Consider the following 27,696-nt stretch of genomic DNA (forward strand, 5'->3'; position numbering starts at 1 on the left):
GTAACCGTTGATTCTTTTAAAGACGACTTTTTTAAAATTCAAGGAATGCATCTTTATCATGAGGTTACTAACTAAACTGTACTGAATTTTGTGTTTATACATGAAAAAGTGACCATGTTAGTCACTCAGTAGTTATCTGACTCTCTGTGGCCCCATGGACTGTAGCACACCAAGCTCTTCTATCCACTGGGATTCTCCAGGCAAGAATTCTGGAGTGGGTTGCCATTTCCTCCTCTAGGGGATCTTCCCGACCCAGGGATCAAACCCAGGTCTCCCGTATTGCAGGCAGATTCTTTACCATGTGAGCCACCAGGGAAGCCCTTTGTGTATATATAATCAGTAATAAACTAGTACACTGTTGTTAAACATGAATTATTATTTTTCTCTCTCAGCAATAGCAGTGCAATAAATAGGTTTGCTGTATTTTTCTGCACTCATTTATGATTATTTCCTGAGGCCCTCCATACAGATGGGAAATGGCGGGGCAAAGGACATGTACTTCTTACATTTTGAGGCAGAGTGCCAGAATCTCTAGAAGGGTTGTATAATAATTACTCATAGTTCACGAGACTGCCAATTTCCCTAGATCCTTCCCTGGGTTTTATCTGTCTTTGTAAAATTTTAGCATTTCTTTTTTTAAAGCTCATACTAACTTCTCTTCTTTTATCATTGACTCCAACCTGAAAGAACTGTAGAACCGCTTCATGTAGTAACATCACATGCTGGCTGAGAGACCTTCAGGTGAAAGGAGAATACTTCCTTAATGTGTCCACCAGGATTTGGAATGGGACTTTTGCAGCAGTAAGTATCAGCTTTATTTATAGGGTTTATGGATAGCAAGGAAACATAAAACTTCACTGTAAGTTCACACCTCTTGACAAAATTAGCATTCTGGCTAATGTCAGCTGCCCAGTGGCCCAGAGCAATCTTACCTTGGGAGGTAATATGCTTCCATCCCTTTCCAAGGCTTGCCCAACCTGGCTGTGCCTCTGAATCCCCTGAGGTGCTTGCAAAGCATCTGCAGAATTCTTAGACCCCAGGCCAACCTACCACAGCAGAATCCCTGGAGTGGTATCAGGATCCCCTCTGCTGTCTGGGCTGCGGGGGGCCACCTTCTCTATCTGCCTCCTCATGCTCTTTTCTGACCTGCTGGTCTCCTCTGACACACCCAAATCAAAGCATGCGCATCTCAGCCTCATTCCTGGCACCCCCAGGTGGCTGCTGATTGATCTCAGACCACCTGGAGGGTGAATCCAACCTAAGGATCTGTCTTCCTAGAGCCAGATAAACAGTGTGCTCTCCTGTTCTTACCTCTTCTCTCATGAAATCTACAGTGTGCTTACAATTTTTTTAAGTCATTTCAATCTCATGAAAAGTTCAAAGAAAGTGCCAGAACAATGTCAGGGTGTTATTCCATCAGCAAGTGTGACTTGGCAGTAGTGATATCTGCTTCCAATAGAGATTTCGGAAGCCAGAATTTCAATCTGGCTCAGAAACTGGAAGGATGGACCAAGCTCTTTAAATCTGACTACATAAGCAGCGAGTTGTTCATTTTACTAACACTGGCTCTAAGGCAAAATAAAAATTAGTCTAAAATCTCCAGGGGGCCTTGTAGCTCTAGGTGATTTTAAAATGAATAAATCAGTCCTCAAGGTGCTTACAAACTGTATCCTATTCCCTATTTTCTAACCACTTCGTGATCTCTCCAACAGACCCCATTCCCTGCTGAGGAGTTTTATATAACATTGGAGAATTAGCTCCCTCCAAGCCTGTCCCTGGAACAAAAATATAAGCACTATTCTTGGATAAAGAAATAACAGAAGAGCTGTGAAAGGCAGGGGAAATTTGCTAGAGAAGTGGAGGAGTGAGGAGTTGGGTTTTCTGCTTGTTTGCTTTCTTTTAGTTGGTTTTCTTGTTAGTTGCTTTCAAGCCTTCAGGACACTTCTAAGTGCTGTAAGAGGCAAAACAGGCAGTTATGCCACCATCCCAGCTGCTGCAGATTGGTGCTGAGTTTTACCCATTGGATCTTGGCTCCTTGGATTTGAGGAACAAATGTTTTCATAGTAATCTTTGCCAGCTGGGAAGGAAAACCGTTGCAAATCAAAAGGCAATCACTCCAACTCTGTAAAATGCATTTGGTTTTTCTCAAGTTTGTTTAAAGCTACATCATTTTAACTGTGAGACTTTTTAAAGTACCTTCCCAAGGTTTTCAGAAGCAGCAGTTTCATTTCTGAGAGCAAAATTTTGAAGCAGTGTATTATTTATTGCTGAAAAACACTCATGGGAATTACTGTATATCAAGGCTTATACATCTTCCTCCTTCATGAAAGGTCAAATGTTTCTCCCCACCTTGTTTTTAGCTATTTTAACAGCCAAGTGGATGTTCAGACCACCTAGGAGACCCAGTCTGAAATAGGAATCTTATTTCCTGTATAAGAGCCCATTAATATACCACTTTTTGCCCTTTTTCTGAGCCAGTGTAAGTCAACATTTCAAAGCAATTTCATCAGAAAGCGATTGCCCAGACCTCCAGGTTAATGGCATGCTGGCTGCTCTTTGTAAGGAAAAGGCGGAATGCTAGCAGGTGTGACTTCCCTCTCCTGGGTATGCACGGCATGCCCACCTCTACTGGTCAGCCGTGCAGGGGACTGTGCGCTTGTGCCAACGGCCGGACTTGGGAGGGCAGATATATCGGTGCTGTAAGGAAACGGTTTCACCTGTACTCTACAGGGACTATGAAGTGAGCATTCACTGAACTGTTACTCCTTTTTTAACTTAAACCATTGTCAGTACTCTTAATATTCCCCAAATAATGTATGTTTGAGGGACCAGTGATCAGGGTTAACTTCTGCTGCAGTCTTCCATCTTGAGAAAATTAAGAAGACTAATCAGAGACTGAGCCAGTGGAAAAGAAATAAATTGCTCACTTTTTGGATATGCATTCTCTTCTTCTGGCTCGCAGATATAGTTTAGCAAATTACCTCATGGAGTATATTGAATCATGTGCCCTGGTAACCAGAAAAACTCAATCCTAGTAGCCAGAGCATGGGAAGGCAGTTCTCAAATCCAGGCATTATATTATCTCAAAATAAGCATCAGTCCCAATATTTGACTATAGAGAAAACAATACAGCAGTAGTGCATAGCTTTTTCTGTAAGTGCATTCAGGAACACATGTAAAACTGTTTCATTTTTGGAGGTTACTAATAACATCAGCATAAAATGTATGTCCTTCTAAATGCCTGCCCCAAATCCGATATTTCTGTAGAAATACTTAAGAAATCTGAAGTTATCACTATTACATAGTGCTGACATAAGGTTTAGGGTGTCTGCCACTGACATGTGTGGTCTTCAAACAGTATTATTTTATACATGTGTACCCAGAGTAAAAACTCTCTTCTTTTTAAATCTGGTTTTCTATTTCATTTTGTGACTTAGGCAAACATAAAGTTTTCAATTTTCTCTTATGTCACAACTTAAGTTTTTAAAAGCCTAAAGTACGATCTTTCCCAATTAAAAACTTCAGTTCTAAACCTTTGTTTTTCACCCCTGTTTTCAAGTTAAGAGTCCTCTGGAGAGACATTTTAACAAGCTGATATCTAGACCCCACCTGCCAAGACTCAGTTTAATTTGCCACTGCAGGGCCCAGCCACCCACACGGCCTAAGTTCCCGTGTGGGGTCCTGTCATATCAGTGATTTAAGCACACAAAGATGTTTTGAGTCTTCAGAGTTGGCATTTGCTCTAGTCACTTTCCACAAGGAAATAAATAATGGACATGTTGTTTTATGCATTAACTTCTGCTAGGATAAAAATATACTCTTTATTCTTGTGTTCCAGTCGACTTTCCAGACAGTACAGTTGACAGCAGCTGCAGAAATTGACACGTACAACCCTCAGATATACATGATCGAAGAAAATACGGTCACGGTGAGTGCTCATATCCCTCCCCGTGGGTCGTGGAGTCTGACAGGCATTCCATTTCTGACAGTTTATAGAATCATCATTCTTTTCACCTACCTGTATATAGAACTATCCTAGTGAAACTCGAAAAGTCTAATGTTTATCATGTTGAGTTTTTTTCTTTTTTAGGCAAGGATTTATTAGGGCCCCTGCTTTAGCAGGTGGGGAGCAAGAATGAGTTAACAGATTCCCTTGCTTACTCGCACCCTGAGAGGGGAGCTGTTTTTTCTTATCTGGGGTGAGGGTAGGGGGCTGTATCCAGGGGTTGGGCTGGAGGGGTGGCTCAGGTGGTTTGCCCACCCCTCTGCCAGTGCTGTGTGCAGGGGGCATGTTGAGTTTTTGACAATGGTGTTTGCTACTCAAAAAAGCCCAGTTGTGTGCTTGCCCCACTCCATGTCCCCACATTGGAGTTGGATCAGACGTGATGATCCCGCAGAAGGCAGGATGCAAGGGGTTCCATTTGGCCGTGGCCCCCTTCTTGCTGCTCCAGCCTCAACCAGCACCTCGGCTCCTCCTTGCTGCTCATGTTACTCTAAGTAATCTACATCCTAGGCCGTGAAGTCTAAGTCATACTCATTTGAATCATACATAGTATTTCAGAGAATGTTTTTTAAGTGCTGAAGTATGCTTAATAAATAAAGCATTTATTAGAGGGCTTTTTTTAATTTAAAGTAGAACTCCTTACAGCTGACACTGACACTGTACGACACATCCATTCATTAGATCTTCAGTCTAGAAAACTATAAATGCTTCTCTTGATTTAAAAAAAAAAAAAAAGATTTGGCAAAGAAACATATGTTCACAGAAAACAAAGGCTCACTGTTCGAAGAGCTGGCTGGCATGGAACAACCTTCCTTTGCACTGGAACTCTGCTTAGAATACTCTGTGTTTAGATATAGCAGGATTTCCATGCTCAGTTAATCTGCTGGCAGAGACCTGAGCATTTTCCTCCCAATGCTTTTGTTAAGAATTGGAAGCCAGTTCAAGACTCTGCCCCCAAGGCCAGCTTGGCAGCTGGCCTCAGTCCATTGCCGCAGCCTATGGACTTGGCTAAAATGCCAGTGGCCTTGTGAACCCTGGACCTCTCAGTGCCTGCGAGTAGAGCTCACAGCACTGCCGTTCCACTATTGTCCCAACAAAAATGATTCCACACAGCATGCTTTTCTGCTTCTGGTTTAGGACTGTCAGAGAAGGCCCACACCCTATCTTCAGAGGCTGGAGTGTGGAAAGCCAGAAATGGAGCCAAAGGAAATGTGGGATTCAAAATCAGAGTGCTATGAACTTAGCCTGCCGGGTTGGGGGAAGGAAATACTATACATGTTAAAAGTTCATTTCAGAAAAATGCACAATTCAGACAATACCTGGACCTCTGCTCAAGTCTTTAAGAAAGCTGCACTAAATAAATGTGTTAATGAAAAATTTAAATTAACGTCAATGAACCTTTTGGGAGATTTTTCTTTATGGTTTTCTCTGCTCAATACTGATAATAGAGGCCAACTACTACTTGTGTCTATAAAAATACTTCTTAAAATTCAAATACTATTTTAAATAATTCTTAAATAGTTTTTGGAATCCAAAGAATAAACTGACCTATCCCTATAAGTAGAGGAATGATTCTTAGATTTATTTGAATTCTAAGCCTGCTTAAAAATCTGATACAAAAATCTTGTACTCATGGTTCCCTAAAGATCCGTGGAGCCTGGATTAGGACGTTCTAAAATAGACAGAAGTAGGGATATGACAGCCACTACACAGTGAATTATATGAATTTAGTTATTTTATTCCTAAAAAGTTTTGTTTTAGTTCTTCAAAATCAAAATTAGAAGAACTATAGTCACCAAAAGACCAGACTAAAATTTAGCCCAACTCATAAATTCTTTGGTGAAAAGTAGCTCATCTCTCATTGTAATTCAGTGTTAAATTCAAGTAAATAAGTTAGGTTTTCTCCTCTCATTTGGTTCCAAAATGTAACTCTTTTAAGAATATGCTTTGTGGAGAAAATGGTTGTGATTCTTTCTCCAATTAAAAAAAAAAAAAAAAGCATACAATGTTACTGTTAGAACTTACAGCAGCCATGCTGATGTTGTGGTTCACTAAGTCATGTCTGACTCTTTGCAACTCCATGGACTGTAGCCCACCAGCCTTCTCTGTTCATGGGATTCTCCAGGCAAGAATACTGAAGTGGGTTGCCATTTTCTTCTCCAGGGGATCTTCCCAACCCAGGGATTGGCAGGTGGATTCTTTACTGCTGAGCCACCAGGGAAGCCCAAAGTCACAAAGACTGCCAGAAAGTGGACATTAAGAATCACATGTAGCCTCAAGGGCAATTTATCATTGAAAATGTCAGCTTGAGTCTTGACATATTACTTCTACTTATTAACAACTCATTATCAAATAATCTTGAGTGACAGTAAGTGAAATCAACATTTTAGGAACCCAATACAAAATTGTTGTTTAATCACAAGGGATTTGAGTGGTTAATTTGTTGACTCCCCTCCCCAAGACTGGGTTCCAAATGCTTTCACTTGAGGGGATGTCAGAAACTGAAGTTACCGTTTCATAAGCGATTAAAGCATCTCAGATTGTCAGAGATGACATACCTGCTAAGTACTGATGCAATTAAAGGAAGAAAAGGGGAAGACTTGCGTGCCTTGCCTGTATTTGCAGGCACATTTCCTCTAGAGATTCTACTTCACAATGTTTAACTGAGGATTGCGATCATGAGGAAATCACATCCCCTTTCTAGACCATCACTTTTAAGATTAGAGGATTTGACTAGACCGTCTCACTTTTTTCCCAGTGCTAAAATTAACACAATTGTTTTGTATATACACTTTACAGATTCCCCTTACGATAATGAAACCCCATGAGAAAGTTGAAGTACCAACTGGAGTGATAGTAGGAAGTGTAATCGCTGGAATCCTTTTGCTATTAGCTCTAGTTGCAATTTTATGGAAGGTAAGAACTGTTTCGTATTTTAAAATATGAGGGTCCTAAAGACCTCTGTCTTCCAATTTCCTTATCACAGAGTAACCCTAAGTTTTATATTGTAAGAAAAGAGGAAATGCAAACTTGCTTGCAAATTCTCACTCATGTTTTTGAAAACAGTCAGTAAGGATTTTATCTCCAGTGGTCTTGATCCCTTTCCCCCAACCTTCCTTTCGTGCTGACCCTGAATGTTTTGTTCAGCTGCAAATAAACAAGACCCTGAAAATTTTAACTTTATGCAAGTCATTCAACTCTGGGTATCAATCTCCTCATTGACGGGCTGATGCCAGGTCAATATTCTGCACAGCCACCTCTCCCAAGCAGCCCCCTCCTCTGGGGATGGGGGTGGGTCTGGGTCTCATACAAAATTAGCCACAAGTGGTAACGTTTTTACATCATTTTACAGCTTGGATTCTTCAAAAGAAAATATGAAAAAATGACCAAAAATCCAGATGAAACTGATGAGACCACAGAACTCAACAGCTGAATCACCCAGAAGCCCCCACCCTAGTGGGAAGGAGCAGCAGTACAGCCAGGGGTTACTATTTGCATGAATGGATTTTTTTTAATCCCAGGATAACTTAATAATATAATAATTAAAACAGAACTGCAGGTCAGTTTGGAAAGAAATTGTGAGGGAATTGGGAGGGCAGGGGTACAAAGGGTAAAAGACTTATTTTATATGGAGGAAAAAGTGATCTTTAAGCTGGCTGGTCCAGAGTTTACATTATCATGTACATTGTATCTGAAGCATGACATGTTTCCAAACAGGAGAAGTCTTAAAGAAAAATATAACCTTTGGGGGTGGGGGAACCCAATTATTTAAAACGACTGTTTTTAAACAAGTGGAAGTAGTAGGTATAGATACAATCATTAACTTGGATTTTGATACTGTTGGGGAAAAAAAACAGGCCTTCAACTTTTGCTGCTTGTCCAGAGTTGCCACAGAAGATATTTTCAGTGATAATTTTGTTTATAAACGAGGTAAAACTTGCTGTTGTCAGCCCACAGCTGTTTCCCAGAGTCCCGTTTCTTGTGATGATGTGCTTATCAAAACATGCACGATGACTTGGTAGGAGCCTCCTGCAGAGGAAATCTCCTCTTAAGTAGCGGAGGGTTAGGGGCCTAAAGAGTTTAGAGGCCACAGCACTAACTTTTGTTTAGCATCTATAACATTGATAGTAAAATCTTGTCTGCTGGAGTTCCTGCTGGGAAGGAGGAAGACATTTCCTTTCTCCTTTAGGATGAAAACTGGCTGACCTGGCTGGCACCTTGTGAATTTTTGAAATTTGAGTAATCGCTTTGGAATCCTTTCTGCTTCCACAATGAACCTCTCCCATGTCCTAGTGCCCCCATATTCTGCAAGCCTGCAGCTGCCCACCTTCCTCTCCAGGAGTCCAGAGTTTCCCACCCTCTTGGGACCTCTTGTCCAAACCTCCACTCCCAGGGCAGGGGCTCTGTTCCACTTCCCGCACTTGCGTGAGTTACTGTATAATCCCCTTAACTTCAGGGAGCTGTTTTCAGTTGTTGCTAAACATGTAAGAAAAACTAGGCCCAAGTGAACTTCTAATTGTTGATATTTCTGGCAGGGTAAACAAGGTAAAATATAAATAATCTCAGGAATTTTCAGAAAATTACAAGGAGACCTTAAAAACCACCTAGTAAGCACCTGCTGTGCTTGTTTCTGGAGAACTTACATTTCCAGAAGAATGACTTTAACCTGGGAGTTTGCTCACCAGATAGTCTCAGGTCCCAATTCCTGATAATCTTATTTAGCCATCAAATTGGGATGAAGCCTGATGACCTGTATTTTAACAAGGGTCCAGGTCCTTATGATGTAAACGGGCCACCATGCGGAACACCACCCATTCCTCCTGCTGTACCTTCTTTTCTGTTAGTTTCTAGGTTCATCCTCTAGGAGGGTCTGAGAGAAGAGGCAAAGGCTGTGGGGACTATTTTCTGTCAGAAAATGCATACTTAAAGCTTCAGACAAGTCACTCAGCCTCTGAAACTTCAGCGTCCTCATTGTAAAATGGGGGAGACTGGGGTGGAGCTCAGTAGTGATGCTTTCAACTTTTAAAAGCCCATTGTCTGGGTTTCTTATAACACAGACAGTCCTCCCAGAATGTGACACTGAAGTCAGAAAAGCAGGCATGTGCCCGTGTGTGTCTGTGAGGGTAGCCAGAGCTGTCTGCACAGTTCCGGGATTCATTTTGAGTCTGAAGAAACAAAGGGAAAAGAAACAATTAGCAATAAAATGTCAGGGGTTTATAGCAAAAATGACATGGTATTCTCTAGTTACATGTGATACAGCCCAATTCCTGTAACAGCTGTGTGGACTCAAACCCTGTTTCAGTCCAAGAAGGATTGTTTAAAAACAGAATGGAGGGGAAACTGGTCATTACGTTGATAAAGGCTATTTAATAAACTGGGTAACTGCTGTGTATATATGTATACTAGTTCTTCAAAGTAATATACTAAGAATTACAGCATATCATCCTCCTTTACTCTGCCTCTAAGCTTCCTTAGATAAACACTAGACAGAGGTCACATGCCCACAGCAAGCTGGTGAGCTCTGACGAGCCTCACCTCAGATGAGTCACCTTGATGGCACCGTTTCCATGAAGGAGCTGGACTATCGCAAACTTCAAAAGTCAGCCACTCGTCTCTGTACCCTTTATCTCGCCGGGGTAGGGTCTCTCAGCCCTGGCACTGCTGACACTTGGGGCCAGGTAACTCTTTCTGGTGGGGGCCTGTCCTATGTTTTGTAGGATGTTTAGCAGCATCCCTGGCCTCAGTCTACAGCTCTACCTACCAACATCAGAGGCACCCTCTCCCCCTTGTGGCAATCAAAAAATGTCTCAGACACTAGCTGACGCTTCCTGGAAGGTATAGTCGCTCCAGTTGAGAACCACTGCACGAGAGCACGTGGCTTAAATATACAACAACTTCTGTTACCAGACCACAGGTCTAAGGCAGAGGCACCACTGAGGAGTATTCCTTGAGCACTTTTAAGCAAAGGTTGAATAGTCATCCAAGATATTTAAAATTTGTTAAAAAAAAAAAAGAACAGCTCTGTATTCCTATTCAGCCAGACTTTTGTTTTAAAAGTAAGTAGAATATAGGGCTTAAAAGATGTCATCTTAAAGTTTCCATTTCATAAATGGTATATAGACAATGTGTATAGAATGTGGTAAGAACTGAGTTGCTTCATGCATGGTTGCCATACAAGTTTTGTAAAATAATAAACAGTCTAAAGAAACTGCATTGAAATTTGAATCTGTGCATTGTTCACTTCAGCAGCAAACTGAGAAACTGGACAGATTCCTAACTGGATGTGTTTGTATAAAATAGTGAACATTATTAACTGTGAAAAAAAAGTGGAAAACAATTTATCATAATCACACAAGTGATTATACTAATGGTTATTACACAAGTAGTTATTATAAAAGGTGTAATTTTATAGTGTATCTATTCTGATATACAGTTATAACTTAATATATGACAATCGCATAAATTAAGGTATCGTAAGCATTAAACAGGATTCCTCAAACTTCGCTCCCTGGTGCATCTTTAATACAGTTTGCACAGAACGGAATCATATACACAGCTTTCAGGAGTGTGCCCTCAGTAATACACACTCATTCTAAACAATGAGCCTAAACATCTAGTGGTAAAATGTATATATGGGGGCACTGTTTGAAACAAAATGTTAACTGTTGTTTTGAACCTTAAAGAATGAAAATGTAGCCATTATGTAAATATTAAAAAATGGTTTCATACCTGGTTTATTTTGGCAGATAAAATGTAAATGTATATATTGCACAACTATGTTAAATTGTATATTTTTTAAAGACAAATTGTCTTGGATAGTTTCCTTCCTTCATAATGGATAAATCTTTAAGAATATTTGCTGTTTTGATTAACTGGTTTTTGTCTTTTTTTCTCTCCACCAAAAATATAAAAATGAATGTATGCATGTTTGTACATGAAGTGTCACAGTTCATTTGATTTCTAAGAAACAAATTGGAGCAATAATCAACATAAATTAGTTAAGAGCTTTTCTCCTATTAAAGTATGAGAATCAAATAGAAGAGTGTTATTCAATTGTAAACCAGTCTTTCCATAGCACATTACTGAATATCATTAAAATCATTTTGAAAATAAAGCTATTCAATTTGGAATTTGAACTTTATGACTTATGGATCTCACTATTTATCTTGTGCACTCACTGTGCTTGAGAACAGTCAGTCAAGACTCAGTATAAGAAGAGCAGGGCTATATCTCACCACTTATAAGAGCAGTGGCCACAAGGATGTTCTGCAGGCAACAAACCGCCTTCACAGTTTAGAGACGAGGTGTAAAGCCTTGCTCCTCACAGTGTGGTTGACAGGCAGACAGCATTTGCATCACCTGGAGCCTATTACAAAATGGATCTCCCAGGTGCCACGCAGAACTGAATTCCAACTGGAAGCTTAATAAGATCACCAGATGATTTACAGTATGCTACAGTTTGAGAAGCACCACTCTAAAGCACAACTTATCTCTAGAAAGAAACATGTGCCTGCAACAGAAAAAAAAACTGCTGCAGCCTACACAAGCAGTCATCTGCATAGTTTAAAACAAATTTTTTAATAGTAAGAGCATTTACATACTCTTAAGAATTAAATAAGCTGAAATGAATGTGCTGCAATTGTAAAACAAGATACCTATCAGGCTCAGAGACTGGCTGTCACTGCACAGATGGTGCACTGATACAAAGGCTGAGGGGTAGGTGCTGCCTTTCACACCTGTGCACAAATAGCTGCGATTCCCACCAAGTGAGCACGGCCCCCCACACCCCCAAAGCCTCCCTCAATTCGGCCCATCTCAATTCTGGTGAAGCACATGACAAAAAGATTGCAGAACCACCACCAGTAAGTGTATCTTATATGCTTCATACATTAAAATACAACTTTGGAGAAAAAGAACACTCATTTTTGTTTTGTCACAAGTTGGTTAGGAAATGCTGCTAAAGACCTGTATGAAAGCTAGCATTCCGTACCAAATCGAAACATACTTTCATATTTCAGTATTTTTAAAAATAATTCCTTTTATTTATTATAACCTTTGAAAAACTACACAGAGCGTAAAAATAATCCTCATTCTCAGTTCAGTTCAGTTCAGTCACTCAGTCGTGTCCGACTCTCCGCGACCCCATGAATCACAGCAAGCCAGGCCTCCCTGTCCATCACCAACTCCCGGAGTTCACTCAAACTCATGTCCATCGAGTCGGTGATGCCAAACAGCCATCTCACTCTCGGTCGTCCCCTTCTCCTCCCGCCCCCAACCTTTCCCAGCATCAGAGTCTTTTCCAGTGAGTCAACTCGTCGCATGAGGTGGCCAAAGTATTGCAGTTTCATACCGTGTGTTTATTCGCTCAGTTGTATCTGACTCCACGACCCCAATGGACTGTAGCCCACCAGGCTCCTCAGTCCATGGAATTTCCCAGGCAAGAATACAGGAGTGGGTTGCCATTTCCTCCAGGAGAGCTTCCCGACCCAAGGATCAAACCCACGCTCTCGCGTGTCCTGCATTGGCAGGCGGATTCTTTACCACTGCACCACCTGGGGGTTCATCCTAGCATAACCCTTTAGTGTTTTAAAGATAACCAATTAAAGACTGAAAATTCTCTTATTCAAAAAGAAGGGCTGATTTTCATCTGAGGACCACTCCAACCTAACTAAAAGAAAAAGGCTACTAATTAAATCTGAATTTTTTGATTCTGCCCAAATAGAGCAAAAAGCTAACTCAAGTTGCTCTTGCTATAGCCCTGGCTCTACCGCCCTCTGCTGGGTGAACTGCCTAACTACACCACACAAATAATGTAGGGAGGCCTTTACTAGATGCTCAGGAACTGTGACGGAGAAGGCAATGGCAAGCCACTCCAGTACTATTGCCTAGAAAATCCCATGGATGGAGGAGCCTGGTAGGCTGCAGTCCGTGGGGTCGCTACTAGTCGGACACGACTGAGCAACTTCTCTTTCACTTTCACACATTGGAGAAGGAAATGGCAACCCACTCCAGTGTTCTTGCCTAGAGAATCCCAGGGACAGGGGAGCCTGGTGGGCTTCCGTCTGTGGGGTCACACAGAGTCGGACACGACTGAAGTGACTTAGCAGCAGCAGGAACTGTGAAGAGATGTTACAGGACGGAAGTGAGGAAGGGAATGAAGAAGAAAAGCTCGCTGTACCTATCCACTTCATTCGTCATGCCAGGTACTTTTCCACATCTCTAAGCATTACAACTGCACATCATGTCAGGTGTGTTTAATATGGGCTTCAGTGCTTAATGGGCTTCCCTGATAGCTCAGTTGGTAAAGATTCCTCCTGCAATGTGGGAGACCCCGGTTCGATTCCTGGGTCGGGAAGATCCCTTGGAGAAGGGATAGGCTACCCACTCTGGTGTTCTTGGGCTTCCCTTGTGGCTCAGTTGGTAAAGAATCCACCTGAAATTGGGACACCTGGGTTCAATCGCTGGGTTGGGAAGATCCCCTGGAGAAGGGAAAGGCTACCCACTCCGGTATTCTGGTCTGGAGAATTCCATGGACTGTATAGTCCTTGGGGTCACAAAGAGTCGGACACGACTGAGCGACTTTCACTTCACTTCAGTGCTTAACACCAACAAAACTGAGCACTCCTGCGTGTTATGGTTAGATACTGATGATAGAGACAAGTCCCTAGCCTCAGGAAACTGATGGACTGGTGATGGAGATACACTAACAGATGTGGCACGTGAGACAGTGCGCTAAGCGCCACTGTAAGACATAAGTAGAGCAAGGAATCCAGTGTTAGAGAGTGTAGTTGGAGCAGGCTCTCTGCAGAGGCAACATTTCATCAAGGAGCAAGTAAGGAAGTAACTGAGGCAATACCGGGAGGAAGGGCATCCTAGCAAAGGGGCAGGCGAGGACCCTTGGGGACAGTAAGCCTGCCACAGATCCACCCCAGCAAAGCAGGGAGCCCGGAACGGGAGAGGAGTGAGGCGGGAGCCGGCTCATGCAGGTTGTCGGTCATGGTGAGGACAGAGGTTCTGGGATGTGATTACCTATCAGAAGGTTCAGGTAGGATGATGAAGTGACCAAAGTGGGAGAAGGAAGGGGGACTGTCACCAGGCCACAGCAGCAGTCCAAGAGAAATGGAGTGGTGGCTTGGATGACAGATGCAGCAGAATAAAGAAGTGAGTGGATTCAAGAGACATCCAGGAATCGCGTTCCAATTGTCCAACAGGTTCATTCAAGATCTAAGATCAAGACTCAAACTTTTAACTTCTTAATCACTACTTCTCAAAACATACTGAAAGCATAGTGACTCAGCAGCATATGTAAAGAACAAGCCTAGCCACAAAATCACAAAGCAGTCTGCTGCTACTTTTACTCAAAGATAAAACTCACTTTTGCTACCTTGAAACATTTGAAACATAAGAAATCAGTTTCCTATTTCTTAAATGAACTTCCTAAGCTGTCATAGAAAGCCACAGTCCCCAAGTGACTTTAAACATTACAATCTATTTAAAGGTCAATTTTTTTAGGTTACTCTTCTACTTAGCTAGTTAAGTCACAGACATAGAAAGGCTATGTCAGAGTGATGCCAGCTCCTTAACATTTCACCAATTAACTTCGCACTCCTAAGAGAAGTGGGGATCAACGACGACCCTATTCAAGTCCAATGCAATGCACTGAAAACTGTCAGACGCTCCATCCCAATTTTAGCATTCCCCAGATTAACTCCTTAACCTGTCTGCATTGGAGACTTAAAAGCTTAATAGTCTGAGTTCCTGATTTAAACAAAACCTACTTAAAATGAAGATATGATTTTTTTTAAAAAAAGATGCTTAGAGAATGTTTCATGTACTTTGTATCAGTTCAGTTCAGTTGCTCAAGTCATGTCTGACTCTTTGCAACCCCATGGATTGCAGCACGCCAGCCTTCCCTGTCCATCAGTCCATCACCAACTCCCAGAGCTTGCTCAAACTCATGTCCATCGAGTTGGTGATGCCATCCAACCATCTCATTCTCTGTCATCCCCTTCTCCTCCTGCCTTCAATCTTTCCCAGCATCAGGGTCTTTTCCAATGAGTCAGTTTTTTTTATAATTACTATCAATAAAGATCCTCTAAAGAAATTGAGTAGAAAAATTCCAAAATCCACACAGACCTCATATGAACACATACTCTAAGTCCCCTCCAAAGGAACCTTCAAGTTGTGGGCTTTTGAGGATGCCAAAGTGAGACTGTCAGTGAACTCAGTGACCCTCATTGAGAAGCTGGAGCTGTATCTGCAGGAGGACGACTTCAGTAAACTCCTTGCTGTACAACAGGAGGAGCATGGAAATGAAGACCTGATGGAACTGGAGGCCCAGAGGGAGGACAAAGAAAGACAAAGAGGAAGAAGCAGTAACTGCAGGACCGAGGAAATTCACGAGGCAGGAAAAGGCAAGGGCTCTTCTTTATTTGAGGAGACACTGTCAGCTTTTGAGGCACAAGACCTGAACATAGAACGGCACATGAAGGCTGCAGTAGCTGTTCAGGATGCAATCCAGTGCTGCCATGTCATCTACGATGAGAAAAAGAGAGCTACTACTCAGGCATCACTAGATCATTTTTTCAAGAAGGTAGATAATTCTATCTGCAGCCAGCAAGGAACCAGAACCTGTGACGTCAACGTCAGGTGTGAGTGAAACTGCAGCTTGCCCTCCGTCTCCTGTTGCCGACGATCCTTCAGCTCTGCCATCGCCCACTTCCTCTCCTTCCTCCAGTCAGCAACTCTTCTTACCTGTTCACTGGATGCCAGCTCCTGTTTACCAGCTCTTATACTGTTACCACTGTACTTTTGGGGCTTCCCTGGTGTCTCAGACAGTAAAGAATCTGCCTGTAATGCAAGAGACCCGGATTTGATCCCTGGGTCGGGAAGATTCCCTGGAGAAGGGGATAGCAACCCACTCCAGTATTCTTGTCTGGAGAATCCCATGGACAGAGGAGCCTGGCAGGCTACAGTCCATGGGGTCACAGGGAGTCAGACAGGACTGAGTGACTAAGCACACGTACAATAAAAAAAAAACAAAAAAAAACCCTCCAAAAACCACCCAATCAAAAAATGGACAAAAGACCCATACAGACATTTTTCCAAAGAAGACATACAGATAGGTAAAAGGCACATGAAAAGATGCTCAACACCACTAATTATTAGAGAAATGCAAATCAAAACCACAATGAGGTATATCACCTTACACTGGTCAAAATGGTTATCATCAATCAGTCTACAAATAAATACTGAAGAGAATGTGGAGAAAAAGGAATCCTCACACATTGTTGGTGGTAATGTAAACTGGTGAAACCACTATGGAAAACAGTTTGGAGGGTCCTTAAAAAACTAAAAATAAAACCACCATATGATCAAGTAATTCCACTTCTGGGTATATATCTGGAAAACATGAAAACTCTTAATGTGAAAAGGTACACGCACCCCAACGTTCACAGCAGCACCCTTACAATAGCCAAGACACGAAAGCAACTCAATAGATGACTTGCTCAAGAAGACACACTCACACTGGAGTATTACTCACCACGCAAAAACTATCCTTTGCTACATGAATGGAGTATTATGCTTAGTGAAAAAAGAGAATGATAAATGCTGTATGACATCACTTATGTGTGGAATCTAAAAAATAATATAAATGAATCCAAATATAAACAAAAACACCTAGAAAACAAACTTATGGTTACCAAAAGGGAGAGGATGAGGGGAAAGGAATGTGGACTTAACAGATACAAACCACTATACATAAAACAGATAAGCAACAAAGATTTACTGTGCAGCACAGCAAATCATGCCAAAATCTTGCAATAACTTACAATGGAATATAATCTGCAAAATAACCCCAAATCATTATGCTGCACACCTAAAACTAACCAAATATTGCAAATCACACTTCAGTTTAAAAAAAAAAAAAACTATATGGAAATTATATACTAAGATCTATCAAGGTAGTATATGGGTTGACCAAACAAACACTGGACCATTATTTAGTATAAGATTTTGCAGAAAACATAACTTTATTAATGACTTCACTAATAACAATGCTGCCTAAGCTAAAAAGATATCTGAAAATGCTTTACTAAATAATCGTATAATTTTCCTTCTTAATTGGTTGTGAGTACAATCTTATAACTAACATTAAAACACAAACCACCCTTGCTAGTCTGTCTTGTTTGACAATTTTATGCTCATTTATATACTGACACAATACTAATAACAAAATATAATAAGCATTATGATAAGATTACACTAGATTCTGAAACAGAAGAAATCCTCACATTATGAAATATCTTCGGTATCATCAGGCTACCCCAGTGGCTCAGCAGTAAAGGACCCGCCTCCCAATGCAGGAGCTGTGGGTTCAATCCCTGGGACGGGAAGAGTCCCTGGAGAAGGAAATGGCAACCCACTCAAGTATACTTGTCTGGGAAATCCAATGGACAGAGAAGCCTGGTGGGCTGCAGCTGATAGGGTCTCAAAGAGTTGGACACAAATGAAGTGACTGAACACGCACGCATCATCACTGAGTTTTTAAAAACAAGAAAATACTGCTTTAAACCTTTAAAATCATGTTTATTTAGCTTATTTTTAAAATATATAAATTCTAAAAATACATCAAGAGTATCTGGTAAGGGCTTTTTATAACTTTCAGTTCTGCTAACATTCCCAAAATGTATCCCTGACAACAATATTGCTGGGCATAGGGGCAGGAGGGTGGGGATAGGGTGCCGGGAGCAGGAGAGGGGACAGAGGGGGCAGCCTGAGATAGTCACTGATGAGGGGCGACCCCTCAGTGTGATTCAAATTACAACTGGAACTCAGTCATAGAACTGTCCACCACAGGCATCATTCCTCACATTCAAATTATTCTTCCATTTTTCCCCCTAAAGCCTGTCTCTCCCCTGTCTCTACTTCCCATATAAGCCCTCGTCCTAAACACTCATTTATTTCGCTTTCTTTTCTCCTCTCTTTTGTTCCACTGGTATAACATAAGAGATCAGCTTCATTAAACTATCTTCTAGAGAAGAAGAATGGAAATAGGATCAAAGATAAGAATTTACCAGGTTTAAATTTTAGGGCTCTAAAAACCTAAGTGGTTTAATCACTGGTTGCCCAAAAGCATTCTTTGTTTCTTTTCCAAGATGATGATGATTCTTCATAGATTTCCTAAAAAACAGAACCATAAAAGAATTCAAAAGACAGCATTTTAATAAATGCAAATACACTGGAATAAATCAGGCAAATGAATATCACAACTATTTAAATGTGCTCTTCTTTAAACAATCCAATGGACATTTGCATAAGGCACTGAGAGCAAAAAAAAAAAAGAAAAAACATGCTTCCTACACTCAAAGATTCAGTCCAGTAGGAGAAACAACAAACAAGAAGCCTTAACAAGGCAAGGTGCCAACATCGAAAGAGTAAACTACTAAATCTACTCGGGACCACGATGGGCAATAGCCTAGGCAAGGTTATGTAGGGAAGATGGAAGGTCTTTAAACATTTTGTTCTATCAGACACACCTACTACTTCCACATTTCTAAACACGCTTTTCCAAAGGCAGAAGGGATGTTTCCATTAGCTTTGAAATTAAAGAGACCACCACAGAGGTTCCTAAACAGGTCTGAGCTACATGTTGGTGACAACTGCTCTGTAAGTGCCTACCCTACCCACCCTCCCTCTTGCCTGCTGCTGCTGCTGCTAAGTCGCTTCAGTCGTGTCCGACTCTGTGCGACTCCAGAGACGGCAGCCCACCAGGCTGCCCTGTCCCTGGGATTCTCCAGGCAAGAACACTGGAGTGGGTTGCCATTTCCTTCTCCAATGCATGAAAGCGAAAAGTGAAAGTGAAGTTGCTCAGTTGTGTCTGACTCTTAGCGACCCCATGGACGGCAGCCCACCAGGCTCCTCCATCCATGGGATTTTCCAGGCAAGAGTACTGGAGTGGGTTGCCACTGCCTTCTCCTACGTCTCAAAGCACAGGCCGGAACCAGAACCAGACTAGAATTTAGACAATTTGGGGACAGAAGAGGAATAAGAATATATCACTTTCTCTTCTCTCTCCCTCTAATCAGATTCTATTGGATTAGCCACAAAGTTCAGGTTTTTCCATTTCATGGACACCCTCTCTCTTTCTACAGACAGAGAAGCAAACAGAAAGCCCAGCTAGGCCTCAACATCCCCTCTCCTGCTCTCTCATCTACTTTGTCAGCTGGCTGGCTAGTCTTTCCTCCAAGGTAAAGAAAGCTCTTTCAGCCAGGCTCACAATTCATGTTGGAATGCTCTTTCTACCTTGCTCACTAAAGGGGCGTATCTCATGGTCTATCAACATGGCGGCAGCCTTGCTCACAGCCAAGCAACCAGATACCTGAGCTTCACTAAGACAGATTCCTTTCACACACGCTATCTTCTAGTTCTTAAGTATCCCCTTATAACAATGGGTTTCAGTTTTTATTCAGAAAATATAGGTCACTAAATTTCCTAAGTGCTGGTTCAGAGTCCAGTTAACTCATCTCATCAGTGACTGAAGCAGGAGGCTCCTGGGAGGACTCGCCCTCTGGGCCTTCACCTTGAGCCCTGCTCCACTGGGCAGTGAATACGTTCCTCAGCTTTGCATTCAGCCACAACGCAGTGGGCAAGTCAAGGCTCTCAAGTTAATTACACCTGTCTAAGAGTTCTGAGTGGTCCCACTGTTGAGGTAACTATACCAGGGGAGAAATCAGGGAGCTGGGCCTTTTCATCTCTTTAGGATGCTTTAAGAAGGGAATTGTTTGCTTTTATTGATGGGTTTGATATATGGAAACAAGCTAGACTTTCAAACTTAGGTATTTAAATCCACTCTGCATTGTCTCCACAGAGGCAATATCCTTTTTTTCCCTCCTGAAATGAAGGCATTCTAGGAAAAGGTCCTTTTGCCTTGAGAGATCTCTATTTTAGTCATTGCCTAAATAGGCATGCATGATTCCTGCTCTCCAAAGGAAAGAACCTCTAACTCAAGGGAATTCAATTCCAAGGGATACTACTGCACATATGAGCCACTGGAACATTCCAGACTAGGAATTCTAACTGTTACCACTTGCTGAGGTCTTCTCCCAGTCATGCACTATTTGAGGCGTGTATTTTTCATGCTTGGAAAGAAGATAATTACATAAACACCCTATTTCATAGATAAAAGAAAACAAGATTCTATAAAGTCAAGGAAGGCCCACGAATATATACTCTGTGTACTCTTTTTCTTTGTTCTTTAAAAATTCCTAAGAAAAAATCACGTCCAAAGAGAAAGGTAGGTATTTTCCTAACTTACCTTTTTCCATATGGGCACCCTGGCTTTTAAAGCATCAATGGCATAGCTCACAGCTTCAAGGGATGCAGCCCTGTGGGCTGAGGACACAGCAATGATAACGCTTGCTTCTGTCACTGGAACCAAGCTTTAACAAAATGAAGACAAAAATTCATCATCTCCTCTGTAGCTGCATGTTAAAAAATCGACACATGGAAAAAAAAGATTCCACTGAAATCCAGCAAACATTTAATTCCTAGAACTAAATATCTGACCTTCAGTGGTAAAGAAACTGCCTGCCAAAGTAGGAGACACAGGAGAGGGGGTGTTCAATTCCTGTGTCAGGAAAATCCCCTGGAACAGGACATGGCAACCCACTCCAGTATTCTTGCCTGGAGAATCCCCATGGACAGAGGAGCCTGGTGGGCTTCAGTCCATGGGGTCACAAAGAGTCAGATACAACTGAAGCCACTTAGCACAGCACACACAGAACTAAATATCCAGTTCTATTTTACCTAAACATCCCATTTAGTTAGAAAATAGTAATTCATCTCAGTTGCATTTAGCAGAAGCCAAAGCTGTGACCAATTTGTTAGCATGTATCCACTAGTATTATTTGATGGGCACCAAGAAGAAAGGGACCTCATTGATTCAACAAGTATCTGATTCAAATAAACAAGGCACAAGGTCAGGTAATGTCTAGAAATACAAAGTAATCACATGATGAATATAACACAGAATTTAAAATACTAAATAGCAATAAACAGTAAATAACAGAATTGATAACATTATTAAAAAATATAGCAGTCAATGACAAAGTAATAACTAATAGATGATAGATTTAGTCCCACTGCTGGCTTCTTTACAAAGGCTGGAATTCCACTCTTCTTAGAGATACAAAAAGATACACTAATTTCATGGCCTCAAGAGGCTTTTACATAAAAAAAATCTCAGACTGTCATATAAACAAAGTCCCAGCTACAAAACTGTTCTTTTAAGGGTCTCCTGGCTTCTAGCACACATCAGCACAGGCTGCTGGGCACAAGGCCTAAGAGTCTTGCACATTTGGACTTTGTTACAGCATCTACTACTGCTGCTCTCCAAATGTTACAATATAACAAGCGGCTCTTAAAGGCACAGTCTGCCAGAATGATACATGAACTTCTCTCTCAGGGTAATACATGATGCCATTGAAAGATCTCAGAATCAGCATTAGTACAAAGCTGGAGAACAACTACACTTAAACTTTTAAACTGATAAAGGAAACCATACCCAAGTCGATGAAACACTGCTATGTGTTTGACTGGCCATTTCTGTCTAATGTCACTACAAATTTTTCTTATCTCATTTTCTGCCATTGGTAGATATGCTTCATACTCTAAGCTAATGACTTTCTTCCCTTCGAAATTATTCCTTGTAGTCCCTAAAAAAAAAAAAAAAAAAAAAAAAAATTACAAAATAAGGCTTCTCCTTATAGTTGAAATAGCCACACTAACAAAAAAAAAAGGGGGGGGGTTATTTTTTAATAGCATACCAGTTTGTATCAAAATCACTTTGAAAATTTCTAAACATGAAGACTTGATTAGAAAATCAAAAGATAATTATCACAAAGATGAGGAAAGAAAATGACACTGATTAGCCACATTTACTGAAAACACTCAAAAGATAAACTAGTATATATTCCCTTTCTAAGAACTAAGATTTGACCCTTAAAAGGAAAACATCATGTTCCCAGGATTATCATTAAGTTATTATCATCACCATTTTTTCCCCTCAATACCTGGAAAACACAGAATCCTCTATTAATAATGACTTTTATTCTACTTTTTTGTCTTTAAACATAGGTTAATTTAAAGATTACTAAAGGAAAACAAGAACTAAAAATTTCTAGTCACCACCATGGGTAATCTCGGCTTACTGCTCAGGATCTTAAAATCCTCTGACTATTAACACTTGAATAGAAGAAACACTTGCTAATTTCAACTGTCTCGTACAGTCAGTAGATGCTATGAAAATTAAAACTCACCTACAAATAGGGATATTGCGCCACAGAGTGGAGAAATCACCAGCTGTGAGACTTCATCTACTGAAAGTTTCTCAGGTGTGAATTTTATTATATCTTTAGATTTCTCTTCAACTTCATTCATATCTTTTCTAGAAATAAGATATTACTAAACCTTAATATGGAGAAGGAAATGGCAACGCACTCCAGTATTATTGCCTAGAGAATCCCATGGACAGAGGAGCCTGGTGGGCTGCTGTCCATAGGGTCGCACGGAGTCAGACACGACTGAAGCAACTTAGCATGCATAGCAAACCTTAATATAGGTACTAGAGTCAAAACACCCAATTTATTGGCTGTATTTCAATTTATATTTTTTTCTACATTAGATATGTTCAGTTCAGTCACTCAGTCATGTCCACCTCTTTGTGACTCTTAGATACGTCAGGAGGGAGGCATGATTTGAAATCTGATGATAAAAATAAGTGTAAAAATTTAGCAGAACTCAGCAATTTACAAATACCCCTAATGAATCAATCATGTTATAAGAAGTTTACCATTAACATCATCACTTAAAAGGTAATCTATCTCATAGGCCTAAATATTCCCCATTCTAGAACTGCTACTCTTACCTCCTTCATCCAAAGGCAAATCACCTCTAAACGACTATGTTACCAAGCAGTACACTCAGTACTGGCTTTTTCTTTATCCAAAAAGGAGAGCAAGCAGAAATGATGGCGACTCCACAGGAAGTGGGTTCATTTCATAATCAGGCACAACCCAGTTAAGTGAGGAAACCAGGGAATGAACCAGGGAAGGGGTACTTATAAGGATATTTATGATCACACTACTGAAGAGAAAAAAAAAAACAAACTACTGGATTATTCTGATGCTACTGGATTTCATGATGTTTCAACCTCTTGCACGTGCCACCTGGGTTTTTCCCACTTTTTCTTGCAATACAATATAGGTAACCCAAACCTCCATGAACTTCAGACCACACTGAGTCCCATAACTTGCTTCTATAAGAACATAGATTCTAAAACAGCATGTTAGAAATCTTGCCAAACACACTCAAATAATACACACTGCTGCTGAGTATCTTCCTAGTCTTCTCAAAGAACAGCTCTAATCATCACACACACACACCCCACTTCAATGGCAGGCCATTGTTTTCTGAATAAATTCCAAACTCAAAAAGTAGCATTCTTCTATAACCATGGTGGTGATATGGTGGCCACAGTTTTCAAATAAAATTGAGATACATATCTAACAAAGAATTGTATTTTTTCTAAATAGAAGATCTTTTCAGGTGACTTGCTTTGCAATATTTATTCTTCACTTTTTGGGGGACTGACCTCCAGTAGAGTGGAAAGAAAAAATGAGCGAAAGAAACAGGCATTCACGGCTTGTTCTTTTCTTTAATACAACCAAAGTTTTGCCGTCTAGAATGATACTTACTCTTGACTTTGAAATAAAACCACTATCAAGTTAAGAAAGTTTTCTTTCATTCCTAACTTACAGTTAGGGATGACTGTTAATTTCTACATTATTTATTTCTCAGTTGACAAATTAAGCCTCATTCTGTTTGCCTCTCCACATTATACTAAGCAAGGTTCTTACACATTATCATACTCAGACATGGACTACATTTTTATGTAGTGGAAAGATGACAAGGGTCCTAGAGCCATTTGCAATACAATTATAACAATAAAGCTGTCTTTTTGTACCTGGAAAATGGCAAGCCTTTTCTTTTTCCTTAGAAAGAGATATATTCTTACTTTCCAGCTACGCAATTTTTCTACATTTCTCTGTACTGAGAAAAGCTATTATCCAGTATTAATAAGCATTATCTGTGGAAAAGTACCCAAAAAGTCCAATAGTCTGACTTCAAATGTTGGCTCTGCCACTTATTAGCTATGTGATCATGACAAGTTTTTTTTAAACTTCTTTGAATTTCAGTTTTACATTCTGCAAAATAGGAATATTAAAACACCAGTGTCTGGCACTGTGCCCAACACAAAATAAAAGCTCAACTGAACCATGTTAAATCAATAGAGTGAACATATCAAAATTACATTCAACTGAAAAGATGATAGGCATTTGTAGTCCACCTGCACCAATTAAAGAGCTGGTGCAGGCAGTCTTACAAAGAGTATAAAGTAAACAATATACAGGTTATTATCTGTATGATCCTGCTCCACAACACTGGTTAAGAAAAAAACTCTCACATACCCAGGTGGCTCAAAAGTACTACCCTCCACTAATGGGAGGGATAATGGCAATTTCGTCTCCTGATTGAAGCAGGAGGAGCTGATCTCCAAGCTCGACATATTCTTGACGAACAGCAAATATCACCTGATTTCTGACATCAGCCAATCTGAAGGGCAAAAAGTATAATTAGACCTATCGATGCTGTTAGATCCTAAATCTCCTCAGTTGCAATGAAAATTACATAAATACTATCTTATGAAGCATCCTCTACAAAATGACTAATTAAACTCACTCATATTTTTCAGAGAAAGTATATAGCCACTGAAGAACATATTTATTCACCACGAAGAATACAGTAAATTGCTAACAACTCTTTACTGGATGTTGGGTGTCTTAGGCAATTAAAGAAACAAAACAAACAAACAAATAAAACAAACACACTAAACTGGAGACAACATTCAGACCAAGTTAAAAAATAAAATAAAATAAACATTTATCAGTGCATGCCCTCCCCAGGAGCTTTCCATCTAAGGACACAAGTATGCTAAGTATACCCTGTAAGGTTCCAAAATACCAAGTGCCTCTCAGCCAGGTATTGATATAAAGTTAAAGGTAAAGTAGGACAGAGGCCCAACCACTTCCATTGATTATCAGGGCACTTTAAGAACCTAAAAAGATATGAAATCGAGAAGGAATGGTTTTTTGGAACATACATTGTGAACTGTCTGCTACACAGCACTAAAGCTTCAAAGTTAAACATCTACAAGGATTTAAGTGACACTTAGTATTCCTGGAACACATTCAGGTAAGCCAATTTTATACTTTGTTCCAAAGCAGACTCATCTGAGGTAGGAACTGCTGCTGCTACTGCTGCTAAGTCGCTTCAGTCGTGTCCGACTCTGTGCGACCCCATAGACAGAAGCCCACCAGGCTCCCCCTTCCCTGGGATTCTCCATTTCCTTCTTCAATGTGTGAAAGTGAAAAGTAAAAGTGAAAAGGAGGTAGGAACAAGAGCAGTAAAATTAGACAATTTTCACGAACTAGAAAAAAAAACTGCAAAAATGCAAATTCAGCAGCAGCTAACGTTTCTTATCTTTCATTTTTCTTTCAATCTTAAAAATTTCTATCTTGAATTCTCTAAAGAAGGGATTGTACATAAAAGTTTAAAGCACACATTTTAACAGAATTTGTAACAATTTCATTTAATGCTATAAAAATGTAAAATCTAAATTTTCAGTATTATGTAAATTATAAAAGCTAATATAGTCATATCTCTTTGGGAGTATCCCATCTCACTGTGTTTTTTAAGTAAAATATCAAACCTTTCTTAAGGAACTGTTTATTTTTAAATACTATAAGTTTTCAGAAAAAATACAGCTAATGATACTTTTGACATTAAACATGGAAATCAACATTAACTTCTTACTTTTATCATTTACTCATGCATTTTTAAATATTAAAAAGTGCTTATCATATGTACATTCTACAAATTTTTAAGTACCCTGGATGGCGTGTTTCTATCTCATTCCACAGCTGCAATGCTTTTATTTCTTGCGGCACAGAAATGGTCTCTGAGCGAATTCCTGCTATTTCAGCGCTTTTTGCAAAATACAACACTTCCACCTGAAAAGAAAGAAAACGTATTTAACAGTAACCATTCATAGCCCTTTTCTGACTCTCAACGCGGGGTTTTGTTTTTCAAATACATTACTTTAATCAAAGACACTTTTGATAAGTTAGAGAAAATTAAAGTGCCCATAAAAATTTCAGTATATCCACAAACTCAAATTTTGAAAAAAATTTAGGCTTTAATACAATTCAGACTAACTTCCAGATGCTTTTTAGTTTTATAAATGGACGCGTGGCACGACTAAACCTCTAACAATATTCTTAGAAACCATGAAGTTGGCCTTTAATTTACATAAAATTATAGCACCTTTTATAAACACTTAGGCAGTGAACAAATGTCTGAATCAAGAGATGAATTTCACAAATAAATGACCAAATAAGTGAAAGACACGTCTTTCACGGTTGTCATATGACCTTCGATTCCAGTCTACATTACACTGAACCCAGCTGTCCGCGATAATGTTACGAAACATACAAACCCTGATAGTTACAAACCCAAGTGGGTTTGAAACACAGGATAAACTGGTATTCCCCGGGGCAAACCTATGTAAGACAGCCTGGTATCCAAGGGATCCGACCAAGTAAAATAACCCACCTGTCACAGGGAGCAAATCATTCTCTACGAAACAAGCGTGCGTGAGTGCTAAATCACTTCAGTCGTATCGGACTCTGCGAGCCTACGGACTGCAGCCCACCAGGCTCCTCTGTCCATGGGATTCTCCAGACAAGAATTCCGACCCAGGGATCAAACCTGCATCTCCTGAGGCTCCTGCACTGCAGGTGGATTTTTTTTTTTTTTAAACCGCTGAGTCACTAGGGAAATCACTAAACAAGCAGAGGTCTGCAAATAATCAACGGGTGGCCAATGCACAGAGGCAGCACTTTCACCTAAGAATTCTTAGTTAAGTGCATTTCTTTGTAAATTGAAAACTTGTCTTCTTAGAAAAGAAGAATCTGAGACGCGTTTAGGAATCAGTTGGTCTTCTGGGCCGTCACCCGCATAACTAGAGTTCGCAGAAATCGACTTGACTCTTTGGGGAGGCCATAGCAAAGCCTCCGAAACCGGGAGGGGCCGCCACCGCGGCGGCAGTCTCCGGGGTCTGAATGAGCAGGGCCGCTTCTGTGGAGGAAAGGGCGGACACGTTCGGGAGGAATCCCCACCCTTACCTGGCACCGGGGGACCATCCCGCCAGGGAAGTCTGGCCCGGTATCCCGGCCGCGGAAGCGGAGGCGCCAAGTGGCGCGGCGCGCATGCGCAACCTGCGGGCCCTTCCGCCCGCAAGGACCCTGCGCGGAGCTGGCTCCGCCCCGCTGTTTTCCTCGCTGAGTTTGCGCCCCGGGTCATTGGAGTTTGTGTGCGCTCGCGGGTGGTTCGCGTTGGTGGGCGAGAGCTGTGGTTGTCATTCAACGGGTAAAAGGCTGACCACGCGTGCCTTTATCTTCAGACGAGGGGCCGAGGTACAGGAGAGCCGAGCCTGGACTCTCCTGGACACCTGCCTCCTCCGTTACGGAAGCCCTGCTTTTCCAAAAGCTCGCTCACCTGCAGGCTTCTCT

At 40.9% G+C, this 27,696-nt stretch overlaps 2 protein-coding genes across 7 annotated transcripts in view; one reads left to right on the forward strand and one right to left on the reverse strand.

Moving 5' to 3' along the window:
• ITGA2 (integrin subunit alpha 2) overlaps window positions 1-10,719 on the forward strand; it is a 112,131-nt gene extending 101,412 nt beyond the window's left edge. For all 4 annotated transcript variants that reach the window (XM_055422064.2, XM_088827684.1, XM_055422065.2 and 1 more), the window contains 4 exons: window positions 688-801; window positions 3,839-3,928; window positions 6,803-6,919; window positions 7,356-10,719. In XM_055422064.2, coding sequence (XP_055278039.2) covers window positions 688-801; window positions 3,839-3,928; window positions 6,803-6,919; window positions 7,356-7,436 — 402 coding nt within the window. In that variant the 3' untranslated portion in view covers window positions 7,437-10,719. The remainder of the gene's footprint in view (window positions 1-687; window positions 802-3,838; window positions 3,929-6,802; window positions 6,920-7,355) is intronic.
• A 6,853-nt stretch (window positions 10,720-17,572) lies between these two features.
• MOCS2 (molybdenum cofactor synthesis 2) lies at window positions 17,573-27,419 on the reverse strand. Of its 3 annotated transcripts, XM_055422063.2 has the most exons (7): window positions 26,738-27,270; window positions 26,015-26,136; window positions 24,535-24,679; window positions 22,324-22,451; window positions 21,570-21,720; window positions 20,322-20,445; window positions 17,573-18,187 (listed from the first exon to the last, which is right to left on the reverse strand). In XM_055422063.2, exons 3-7 carry the CDS (start codon window positions 24,630-24,632, stop codon window positions 18,119-18,121), a joined length of 570 nt encoding a protein of 189 aa, XP_055278038.1. In that variant the 5' UTR covers window positions 24,633-24,679; window positions 26,015-26,136; window positions 26,738-27,270; the 3' UTR covers window positions 17,573-18,118. The 3 variants fall into 3 exon arrangements, with proteins under 3 accessions (XP_055278038.1, XP_088683812.1, XP_088683811.1); XM_088827686.1 differs by lacking the exons at window positions 24,535-24,679; window positions 26,738-27,270 and adding an exon at window positions 27,310-27,419; XM_088827685.1 differs by lacking the exons at window positions 17,573-18,187; window positions 20,322-20,445; window positions 21,570-21,720; window positions 22,324-22,451; window positions 26,738-27,270 and adding an exon at window positions 27,310-27,419.
• Between the last annotated feature and the right edge of the window lie 277 nt (window positions 27,420-27,696).

This window comes from Moschus berezovskii, chromosome 18 (genome assembly GCF_049115385.1).
Source record: "Moschus berezovskii isolate FMDL1 chromosome 18, NW_MosBer_1.0, whole genome shotgun sequence".
Taxonomy (NCBI): Eukaryota; Metazoa; Chordata; class Mammalia; order Artiodactyla; family Moschidae; genus Moschus; species Moschus berezovskii.